General features: G+C 39.4%; 1 protein-coding gene across 1 annotated transcript in view; it reads right to left on the minus strand.

Annotated features, from left to right (window-relative positions):
- Positions 1 to 12,532, minus strand: part of LOC122540012 (26S proteasome non-ATPase regulatory subunit 11) — a 96,185-nt gene that overhangs the window by 57,311 nt on the left and 26,342 nt on the right. The window contains exons 2-4 of the mRNA XM_043675300.2: positions 7,917 to 8,018; positions 3,792 to 3,916; positions 2,562 to 2,633 (exon numbers count right to left, since the gene is read on the minus strand). Of these exons, the coding sequence (XP_043531235.1) occupies positions 2,562 to 2,633; positions 3,792 to 3,916; positions 7,917 to 8,018 (299 nt within the window). The remainder of the gene's footprint in view (positions 1 to 2,561; positions 2,634 to 3,791; positions 3,917 to 7,916; positions 8,019 to 12,532) is intronic.

Genomic DNA, 12,532 nt, shown 5'->3' on the forward strand with positions numbered 1-12,532 from the left:
CATTGTTACCTTACAAGCACTTAGCAGACATGGTCTTAGCAGCTTCGAGTTTCAGTTGGTTTAAGATCAACTCTCAGAAACAAAACCAGGCAACAGTCACAGACATTGGTGTTAGGTTTCCTGATCAAAAATTTAATTTGTTCAATTAAGTGTAACCTCACTGCTCTAGGACTGCTTCAAACTTATTCTATATCTATGAACACTGCAGATGAGATTAAGAGAAGACCCTAGGCTTGATGCAAGAACAATAGTGGATGCTCTTTACCAGCTAGTTGTAAAGCAAATGGTCACTATAATGTATGAAAGCCTTCATCTACAAATGACAAGCTCACAATATCATACTTGAGTTATCTTCTGATTTTTAAGATAACCATCAATATGCAAGATGATTCAGGAAAATGTTGAACTGTAAATACATCACAAACTTCAAAATGTCTCCAACTGCATTTTTAAAAAAAAATCTGTCTACTCTACAAGTTCCCTGGATGATACCTCCTTGCAAAAAGTTTTTATTCTACGTCAACAAATCAGAGCAAGTTTAAACACGTTCCCCTGAGATGTCTACAACCTCAATTTTGCAATAAACCAGACAACTTTGTAAAAACAAAACTATAGTTTCATCACATCAAAATTAAACTGCATCACTTAAGATTTTAAGTACAGATTTCACTTGCTATTTCAAACTGCCCTATTCAGAACAAGCTAACTTTATTTTGTAAACTTTAGGAATTCACTTGAAAGAAAGTGATTTCAAAAGCTTGAAGACCCATTTCAGCAAAAATGAGAGTCACATCACAGGCAACCTGCACGTGTGTCTAAGCTAAGTTCCACAAGGGCAGACAAAATTATTCAGACAAAAGAAAACTCTCTCAACTAGGTCAATGGACTACTGTCCTGTTCCAAGATTCTGCTTATGCAGTGATGGCATAAACCACTAACAGGAAAGTACATAAGCACTGGACCAACACTAAATCTCCCCCACTATCATGTGAAAGCCATGCAGAACCTAGAAAGGTTGCAAGTATCAAAAACTGTACAAATCTAACAATTCAATATATTGCTGGTCAAAAATAGATAAGGGAGATTCCTTCAAAATGACACAAGGAAACCAAAATAATGGATTTTATGAACAGCAGTTTTTAAAAAGACTATTTAAGTGTGAAATATGGGAAATAAGTCAAAATTAAAAGATGCTTGCTGTTCCAAAAAGCATTACTTTTGGTAACTGGCCTTAAAAGAAAATTATACGAATACAGTAAAGACAGTCTGCGATTTACGAGTGTTTGACTTATGAACGCTCATACATACAAATAGGATCCCTACTAATTTTAAGGATCCAACATGTGAACACTTGCTTGTACTTATGAATGGATAAGTTATATTGTTCCAACTCGCGTAAGCATAGACTTACAAACATGCTCAAGAATGAAACCATTCATTATGCAGAGACCTCCTGTACAGTAAACTCCTATTAGCTGGTATATATGCGGATGTCAATTACACAAATCTGCTGGTCGCATGAGAAATATTCTTAGAAAAGAAATCCAATACAGTACACTCAAGTATTCTTTCAATAAAAATCTTAAATTTAAAATGTTAAAATGGCATGCAACTTAATCACTGAATTCTGGAAACTCAGTACTTCATTAGGGTCATCAGCAGAACAAGCACTTGCATCTTGATGTCCAGGGCTGAAGCATTAAGGATTTAGATCGAGGAGCTCTCTTGAATAATATTTTTTATACATTTGCCTGCTTTCACAAATAACTCTAAACTTCTTCCTTTGCGCTTTAATGTCATAGATCATTGATGAACTGACACCGAATTTCTGCAAAAGGATAAGCACCCTTTTCTAGTCTCTTACATTCCCATTTGTTTTGAAGTCAAAACAATGCATCTTCACTTCAGTCCTTGCTTGGGAATCATCTTACATGATTGTTGAGGGGTGGGGGGGGCACTAGAAGAACTACCATATGGCAGATGAACATGTGTGATTGAACTTTTTTTTTAAGATTAGATTACATTACATTACAGTGTGGATACAGGCCCTTCGGCCCAACAAGTCCACACCGCCCCGCCGAAGCGCAACCCACCCATACCGAACACTACGGGCAATTTAGCATGGCCAATTCACCTGACCTGCACATCTTTGGACTGTGGGAGGAAACCGGAGCACCCGGAGGAAACCCACGCAGACACGGGGAGAACGTGCAAACTCCACACAGTCAGTCGCCTGAGGCGGGAATTGAACCCGGGTCTCTGGAGCTGTGAGGCAGCAGTGCTAACCACTGTGCCACCGTGCCGCCCAAAACTTCATGCATAAAATTCTCAAATTTACATATTTGAAAGCTTTTATAAAAATGGTAAATTTTCTTTGCATTTTTGCCATTTGCGTTAGAATTACAGATGCTTTGAGTATGGGATAATGGGGAGTTCACAGCACTTTAGTTAAAAACAATTCAACTTCGAAACATTTTCTAAACTCAAGTGAATTGCAAAGTTGAATTGGATATTGTGAGATATTTCCTCTGTGGAGACCAATTAATAAATCAGAAACATACCTCCAAAGCCTGGCGTAAGAACGTCCTCTTCTCAGATTTTGCCCACTCGATGCATTCTAAACATAATTCAACCTGTGAAAGCCACAGTTCAGTTAATTCTGATAGGGAAGTATAAGGGCAATTACAAGGATAACTTCTGGTATGAGTGCACGTCATTTTAGAAATCTATGCAAAGAAAGATAGAAAATCTAATTTTTTTTAAAAACAAACTGTCACAGATTTTGGAGTCTCAGGATGTGCCAAAATAAGAAGAAGAAAGGCTTCAAATACACAGTAAAACTTAGCCATACAAACAGCAATAAAATACATGACTAGATCATCGGGTTTAGTGAGATCACTGGAGGGATAAATACTGTCCAATATTTCAATTTTTCTTCAAAGAGTATCACAGGGATTTTGTAGACACAACGGATGGGTCTCAGTTTAACGGCTCATTTGAAGAATATCACTAAGGTCCCCAAGTCGGATCAGCACTGATCCATGGTGACTTGTATTAGGTAGCTAGTTATCCTTTTGATAGTTCCTTCACACCTTACAATAGCTACCAGCTGGAAGAACAGGTGGACTGCGCTTTCAACTTCACCTATATCAATTTAAGTTCCAGATTCATTATCTATAGCCATGAGATTGTAAAATCCAAGAATTGAGTCGATATCAATCCTGCTTTATTTAAATTGTATTCTTTTGCTTGTTCTATCAGATTAAACATTAAATAGAAAATCAATTTGAGTAAAGGGTTCAGAAAAAACTTACAAGGATGTTACCAGGCTTGGAGGGTTTGAGCTATAAGGAGAGGCTGAATAGGCAGGGGCTATTTTCCCTGGAGCAAGTCGTGACTTTGTAGAGGTTTATAAAATCATGAGGGCATGAATAGGGTAAATCTTTTACCTGGATCGAGCAGTCCAGAACTAGGTGGCATAGATTTAGGCGAGGGGAAAGATTTAAAAAGGGACGTGAGTGGCAACTTTTTCATGCGAAGGGTGGTGTGTGTATGCCATGACCTGCCAGAAGGTGTGGTGGAGGTTGGTACAATTAAACATTTAAAAAAGATATCTGGATGGGTATATGAATAGGAAAGGTTGAGTTGGATATGGGCCAAGTGCTTGTAAATGGAACTAGATTAATTCAGGATATCTAGTTGGCATGGATGTGTTGGACCGAAGAGTCTGTTTCTATGCTGTACATCTCTATGTTTCTATGACTACGTAATTCAGCAGTGTTAACTCTTACCTCTTGGCCAGTTGCCGCTTCCATATCTAGGAACAAGTCGAGCAATGACCGAACCAATCGAGCAGCCTTGGCTTTACTGATGGAATTCAGGAATGGTCTGACGTACTTCAGCAGTCCCCCCAGTTCTTTGGAGAGGAAAAATGGATTTTAAATATCAGGGCTGCATTATACACAAAATGAAAAACAAAATCCTGAATTTTCTTTGGCCATAGACATTAGCCACTTAGTATTTTAGCAGACATAATCTCAGCACTTTGTCTTTGTACTGAAGATGTTTTGAAGCTGTGAATACCAAGATTCAATTTCCACTGAATCTCCTTCGCACTTACTGCCCACACTCTGGGAAATACTCCATCTAATCTGGCTTGAGCAACAGTAATTAGAGGAGATAAACCATATACAAGTAAAACAAAAAAGGATGAAACAAGAAAATAAAGTGCATTGTTGTGAAACAGTAGCAATGACTATTAAGCAGCACTAATGCATTCATGAAACAGCGTCTTGGGAAGAAGGAGAGAACAGAGAGAGGTTGGGGTTCTGTGTGTTCATCCCCCATGGCCTGGTCCTTCCAACCCAGCCTCATCGTTCTCCAACCCTCTACCGATTCATGGCCTTATCCATATTCATGGGGAATAGTACACATGCTCCATGGTGTCAGCAGACTGCCTTTCAATATAAAGTCATTCTCGATTAAAACTTTTAATCTACCTGTTCAGATATACTACCTTAACTCCAGGGCAGGTAGAAACTTTTGACTTAGGTATAGGGGCATCACCAGTTAACATTACAAAACTCCTATCTAAACTGCAACTGGTCACAAGAAATAGGAACATTTCTTGGAGCTGGCGTTTTTGTTTGTCATAAGATGAACAAAAGCAAACCTACAAAAAATAATTAGAACATGCAATCAACACAATATTGAGAAACAGTCTAATTCGATTTATAATTCAACTATTCATTGCATTGGTATAGCCTCCAGATCTATGGGTCAAAAGTTAGAAAACAGAATTAAGTTTTACAGATCTTTGGTGACTGACATAGATACAATGGGCTGAATAGCCTCCTTTAATGCTTTAAATATCTGGAGTCTAACCTAAGATAGAGTGCAATAAAATAAAATTTAACATAATCACCATTGGAATCCAGTGAAGCTACTGTCAGTTTCCCCAAAGAGTACACATGGGGCACTGCAGCAAATAACAACTTGACAAGTTATGCACTTCCCTGAAGTGGCAGCAATGAGCAGATTTTTTCAAAAAAAAATCTGAACAAACTATCTGAAAGGTAAACCATTCACTCAGCGTAAGTTATGTGGCATTTTTCCCCCTCAAGCACGCAATTTCATAAATGTGTACAATCTCAAAAATTTGAATGCATTAGCAGTAGTTTATAGTGGCAAAAGGTTTAATAAAAACCAAGGCACCGATTTAAGGAACAGGCATTACAGCAATTCACTCAGGCTCCGTTGACAGCAGATTCCAACTCTGTGGCCTCTACCATCCAGAAGGATGAAGGCAGCAGGTGCAGGGGGAACACCAGCATTGCAAGCTCCCCTTCAAGTCATAAACTACCACGACTTGCAATTTGCTTGTCCATAAATTCCTGAAGGTGGTAGAGAAGTTTAATAGGGTAGTTAAGGCAGCACATCTTTTCTAGTCAAGGTGTAGATTATAAGAGCAGGGAGGTTATGCTGGAGCAGTACACACTGTTAGGCCACAGTTGGATGACTGTATGCAATTCTGGTCTCCGCACTACAGTCAGTCAGAGCGGATGAAGCAGGGTGGAGAGAGACCGATAAACTCATATTTGCTTTGGAGCAGAGGTAAGATTGAGATGCATGTGTAGGATGGACAGAAAGCAACTGATCCCCTTATTCGAAAGGTCAACAAGGAGGCATAATTTTACAATGAAAGGCAAGGGATTTAGAGGAGGTTTGAGGAAAATAATTTTCATCGAGACAGGGGGACCCTCAACCTTCAAAAAGTATTGGGACAAGCATTTGAAATGTCATAACATTTAAGGGTATGAGTATACTGCTAGAAACAGATTAGTGCAGGTTTAGTGTAGCTTTGACACTACTGACTCGATGGACCAAAGGTCCCCTTTTGTACTGTATGTCTCTTGATCACCATTCCTTCAGTGTCACTGGGGCAAAATCATCCCTTCCCAACAGAACACCACACAGACATCAGCAATCAGGATGGACAATAAATGCTGACTAACCTAGCAACACCTATCCCACAATTGCAATTTTTAAAAATTCAAATATCCAGGTCTCATGCTTTGTAATGGATTGAAAATACCAAATAAGCAAATTCAGTACAGCGGGCCAAATGGTCTTCTGCTGTGAAAATTACTTTGTGTAGAAACTAAACAACCTCTAAGGCAAAGTCCTAATCTGACATACTGTTCTTAAATTCTGCTAAGAATCATCCAAGTTTGCACAGAGAACAGGGTATACCTTATGAAGGCTAGTTGTATGTGCATTTCTGTCAACGAGAGAGGGGAAGAATGCTTTGAGAGCTTGGATGAAACTGGAGAAAAATCAACTTTCACTTCTCAATTCAAGAGGGAATGTCTCTAAAAACGTGAAACAAGTCTGAATTGGGAGAGGGTGAGAAGTGCTTTAAAATATTCTTGGCAAATAGATTATATAGGGTTTCTGAAAGTATTTACATAATTTATGTACTTAAAATGCTTATCAATTGAAGCATCTTCGCAATTTAGTATCTAGCAAGTCTAAATGAGAGGTAGGTTAGTTTAGTGCAGAATAAAGCTCATTCTATAGATCAAACAAACCTAATATTAAGAATAGATCAGAGTGGTGATGGAAAAGCAAGGCAGCAAAAGCAAGGCAGCAAAAGCCCTTCCTGATGAAGGGCTTTTGCCCGAAATGTCGATTTTCCTGCTCCTCTGCTGCCTGACCTGCTGTGCTTTTCCAGCACTACTCTGATCTAAACTCTGGTTTCCAGGATCTGCGGTCCTCACTTTTGCCTAATATTAAAAGAATACTCCATAATGTACAAGCAAAAGATCTACCATTTCATTTACCAGTTATTCAGGGATCATCTGAATAAAATTTCAAATAATATCAGCTTATAATCAATTTTACACTGTAGCTCGCATTTATTGGAAACCAGGTTTGGACTTTCCAAAAGTAATTGTAGTGTGTTTATTCCACTTAAATGGATACAATCCAATACTACTGTTATTAGACACTGTGCCATCTAAGTTTCTACAAAGTCCTCAGCGTGCTCAACAAGTCAGGCAACATCTGTGATTTCAAGACTAAGGAGTATACTTTTAAAACAAAAAAAATGTCAGAGGAGAGAGATTTTAAAACAAAAAAGAAATTGTTTCACACTGAGGGTGGTGGGTGTGGTACAATTACAACGTTTAAAAGACGTTTGGATAAATACATGAATAGGAAAGATTTGGAGGGATATGGACCAGGAGCAGGCAGGAGACACCAGTTTAGTTTGGGATTTTGTTTGATCATACATGCCAAAGGGTCTGTTTCTGTGCTGTACTGCTCTCGGATTCTATGACTGTAAGATTACTTGGTAACATCTGCAATAAAACTTCTGACAATCAGATTGAAAACAAAATAGGAAAGAATCATCAAAGGGTCTGCCTTTTCCCATCCAAAAATCAACAATCCAGCAAAATACCTTTTAACATAAGCTATGACTACCACCTTTTGTGTCCTGGTGGTCTGGCTGCAAGAAAGATTTCAAATTCAGCCTGTTAAGCTGTGATTTCAGAGAGTAGATCTTTGATGGGTTAGGAAAACAGATGGAGTCAAAAAGGCTTTGTTTCTTCTCAGCTGAAGATTCAGCAGAGCACATTTTTGAAGAAACAGCAATGTTGTGATGGCAGCATTAAGGGATAAACAATTTGGGGAAAGCACCCCAAGCAGGTGCAGGAGTAACTACAAATATCTCAAATTTGTCAAATGCCCATTTCACACAGTCTCCTTGTAAGACTCGTCTGCTGCATCATCATGCATAAACAAGAAACTTGAATGCCCTAAAGAGAAACAGGTTTTTGTAGCTCAGTCTCAGGTGCATTCAATGTATGCTGCTGTGTATATATCTCAACTAAAGACACTGTTATACAGTTTACCTGCTGCTTGCCCAGTTTTGGCAAGGAGCCCTCCCAGCTCCAGAATACTCTGCTCTTTAACACGGACAGCTTCTTCGTCATCTTGCTGGATATCACGTTTCACTGAAAATACAACAAATGAGGCATTCAGTCCAGGAGTACTAATTTGCACTTTTGACATTTTTGTGTCTGTTAAAAGGTTTTTTTTGGACACAGTCAAGATGCTTGCAAACATTTTCTATGACAGGTTTCTCAACAGTTTTATACAATGCACTCATAACATACAGCAGTTGAAGAACACCACTTCAAAATATTAGTGCTTACAGAGCTATTAAACAAGTGATAGAAAAATCACAGGAATACCACCTGTGCAACTCTGGATAGTAAACTTTGTGGCAGTAAGACTTGAACAGAAAATTCCCACAAAATAAATATTAATCTTGAATGATAAATTTGCCTCATTGCCTTGCAGGCTTTGGTTATACAGACATGTATCTCCATAACTGGTCACAGGTGACCCATTTCAGCAAGCTGTACTAAATCAGCAGCGAGTTCACCATGTGGATACAAAGTAACACCTATAAACATACAGTCAGTTTCAGATTTACTCTCAAAACACCAAATTAAATTGCTGTTAATATTCTGAATCAGCTTAGGTCCTAAAAATTGAGACAATGGTCTAAACACATCTGCTGTACATCAATGGACTTTGTGAACTGGATGCCCAGAATAACCTTTGCAATGGAACTGGTCAGCCAAAGACATTGCAGGTTTGAGGCCAAAGGCATCGCACAGATCAGCGAGCTGCAAACACCAACTTTGGTGTCCTGGTGGACTGGCAGCAAGTAAGATTTCAAATTCAGCTTGTTAGGTTGTGTTTTCAGAAGGTGGATCTTTCTTGGGTTAGGAAAACAGATGGAGTCAAAAATGTTTCAACTTTGTTCCTTCTCAGCTAAAGATTCAGCCAGTTCAAAGTTTGTGAGAAGATTTGTAGCTCGGGTGCTCGTTGCTGTGGTTCTGTTCGCCGAGCTGGAAGTTTTTGTTGCAAACGTTTCGTCCCCTGTCTAGGTGACATCCTCAGTGCTTGGGAGCCTCCTGTGAAGCGCTTCTGTGGTGTTTCCTCCGGCATTTATAGTGGCCTGTCCCTGCCGCTTCCGGTTGTCAGTTTCAGCTGTACGCTGTAGTGGCCGGTATATTGGGTCCAGGTCTATGTGTTTGTTGATGGAGTTTGTGGATGAGTGCCATGCTTCTAGGAATTCCCTGGCTGTTCTTTGTTTCGCTTGCCCTATAATGGTAGTGTTGTCCCAGTCAAATTCATGAGCAAAACTAATGTAGTGTACAAAATCCCATGCAAGGATTGCACAAAACATTATATAGGACAAACAGGAAGACAGCTAACGATCCGCATCCACGAACATCAACTAGCCACGAAACGACACGACCAGCTATCCTTAGTAGCCACACACACAGACGACAAGCAACATGAATTTGACTGGGACAACACTACCATTATAGGGCAAGCGAAACAAAGAACAGCCAAGGAATTCCTAGAAGCATGGCACTCATCCACAAACTCCATCAACAAACACATAGGCCTGGACCCAATATACCGGCCACTACAGCGTACAGCTGAAACTGACAACCGGAAGCGGCAGGGACAGGCCACTATAAATGCCGGAGGAAACACCACAGAAGCGCTTCACAGGAGGCTCCCAAGCACTGAGGATGTCACCTAGACAGGGGACGAAATGTTTGCAACAAAAACTTCCAGCTCAGCAAACAGAACCACAGCATTCAGCCAGTGTTTTTTTTAAAAAAAGCAAATGTAATGTTGCAATGGTAGCATTCAGGTATTGACAATTTTGGAAGAGGAGCCCAAATGGGTGCAAGGGCCTTTTCAAATATATCTAAAATTATAGAAATGTCCATTCATGCAGCCTCACAATGCTGCCCTCTATTGGGCATACTGCATTCATTTTTTTTGTTCTCCAAGAATGGGTACAGGTATCGTACAGATTTAACCAACTTTTTTTTAAAATTTAGTGGTGGAACATGCTGGAGGCCACAAAAGCTTTGTTGCATTCAGTTGAGTGAATTAAACTTTTTGAACGTCACTGATAAGTTGCCTCAAGACATTTGCAGACCGTAGCCAAACTGGTACTGGGGGGATACAAATAATATAAAAACTATGGCATAACTAAAAAAAATCCATAACACAACTAAGAAATATTACTTTTGCAGATGAGCGCAGGAACAGGATAGAGGTTTAGAAAAGTGACCCAAAGAATGACCAAAATAAAAAGTTCAAAGAGTGATTGGATTTGAAACATGACTCTGCTTCTCCCTCCACAGATGCTACCAGATCAGAGTTTCTCCAGCATTTCCTTTTTTAAAGGAAAGGAACAATGGAATGAGAAAACGAGGAAAAACAAAAACAGATTACAAAATTTTTAACAAGTATATAAAAAGGCAATGAGTAACTAAAGTGTGCATTGTTCCCTTAAAAGGAGATTAGGCAATTAACGAGAAACAAACAAACTACAAAAAATTTTGAACAAGTATTTTGTTCCCGTCTTCAAATTAGAGTCACGTTTTGAATTTCAGGAGCTACTGTCTTTTCTCATTTTGACTCCTTTATTTGGTAATGTAGTCATGTAGCAACATTACCGCCTGTAGTTGCACTTTAATGATTTCCTTCTTGAGTCAAAACTGTAAATCACAAAAACAGACCCTTCAGTCCAGCTCATCCATGTCAACCAGATATCCTAAGTTAATCTCGTCCCATTTGACAGCATTTGGCCCATATCCCTCTAAACCTTTTCTATGCATGAACCCATCCAGATGTCTCTTAAACATAGTAATTGTATCAGTCTCCACCACTTCGTCTGGCAGCCCGTTCACATTTGCTGCGTGAAAAGATTGCCTGTCAGGTCCCTTTTATATCATCATTCTCCTCATTCCTTAAATCTATCCACTCCCTCCCTCCCCCCCATTTTGGACTCCACTGCCTTGGGGAAAAGACCTTGGCTATTCACCCTATCCATACCCCTCAAGATTTTGAAAACTTCTCCAATGTCTGACACTCCAACACAACATAATGAGTTTCTAAGAGAGACAAAAACTGAAAGATTTATTAACTAAGAACTTGGTTGGAAAATTGAACATTCTGCTCTCAGCAGCAGGAAACTGGCTATCTCATGCAACTCCCCCAACTTGCTCACAAAAGACAGAAGGGGTTGGGTAGATTCAACCCTGTGTTGTGTGTGCCTCAGTATGGATCAGCTAAGGATACTGCATTGCGTGACTCTGTGATCAGCTGAAGATACTATGGCAGAGTCCAGTTCAGCAACAGGAAATTAAATTAATTGCTAACTTGTTTTTTAAAAATTGGCCACTTTGAAATATTACATAAATATTAGGTACCTGAGTGTTTACAGGACTGTAGTTCTTTTTGAAATATTTAGTTAATATTCTAAACGGTTAGCACTACTGCCTCACAGCGTCAGGGACCCAGGTTCAATTCCAGCCACAGGCAACTGTCTGTAAGGAGTCTGCACGTTCTGAGTATGTGTGTGTTTCTTCCCATAATCCAAGTGTGTACACATTAGGTGCATTAGTCACAGGTAAAGTAATAGAGTAGGGTCTGGGTGGGATACTCTTCAGAAGGTCAGCGTGGACTTGTTGGACCTAATGGCCTGTTTCCACACAGTGTAGGGATTCTATACTACTTTCTAATACTGCCCCGGCTTTCCATTCTCCTTACACGCCCTCCCAAAGTTTCCATATGTTAATTTGGTGTCCCCTGCATAATTACACTTGAAATATTCTCCAGCATCTACCTCTACCTGCCACATGATCTGTGCCCTAGGACTTGAAAGCCATTCAACCCTGCCCACTGGATTAGCCTATCCCAACCACCTTTAAAACATCCACTATTATTCGCTTAAAAGTTTTAAATACAGTCAGTGTAAACATGGCACACCAATTCTGAAGCACATCTAGGATTTTGCAACTGATGCTTGCTTGATATAATTTAAAAGGGAGAATTCTACAAAATTAACATTGCCTTATAAAGCTTCAGTTCATGACTTATTTGATGACAACACAATTGTATAGTCAGTAGTTTGCACTGATTGTCTCAGTTCATGATCACATCATCTGCAAGTTCTAGCAAGTAATACGCCATCTAGACAATGATATTTCACATAGCAATCTCTGCCTGTAGCTCAAATGTTATATATCATACACTCACAAAAACAGTGAAATCTAATTCCTGATTTAGAAAATTATTTTTCGCCTTTACTCTAAACCCACCTAACTTACTATACTCCACTCTAGCACCAATCTCCTCAGTATTCTGGGAAGGTCACCTAGCTCCCAGATCTCTGCCAAGTATGAACCTTTCCTAGTAGCATAGGCAAAACAAAGAAACTCAGCTCAAACACTAGTTAGGTGTAAACCATCTAGTGTGGGTCTACCTGCAGTCTCCTAAACCCAATTCCAACACCCCAAGTATCTAAAGCCCTTTCAACTATACTATTTTCAGTCACGCATTCATCTTCATTCTCATTTTTTTATTGACTTATGTGTGATGCTGGATGTAACTGGAGATTACAACTTGAAGTACTTTGTATCAT

Source organism: Chiloscyllium plagiosum, unplaced genomic scaffold (assembly GCF_037043375.1).
Source record: "Chiloscyllium plagiosum isolate Xiang-an unplaced genomic scaffold, Cpla_swu_hap1 HiC_scaffold_32, whole genome shotgun sequence".
Taxonomy (NCBI): Eukaryota; Metazoa; Chordata; class Chondrichthyes; order Orectolobiformes; family Hemiscylliidae; genus Chiloscyllium; species Chiloscyllium plagiosum.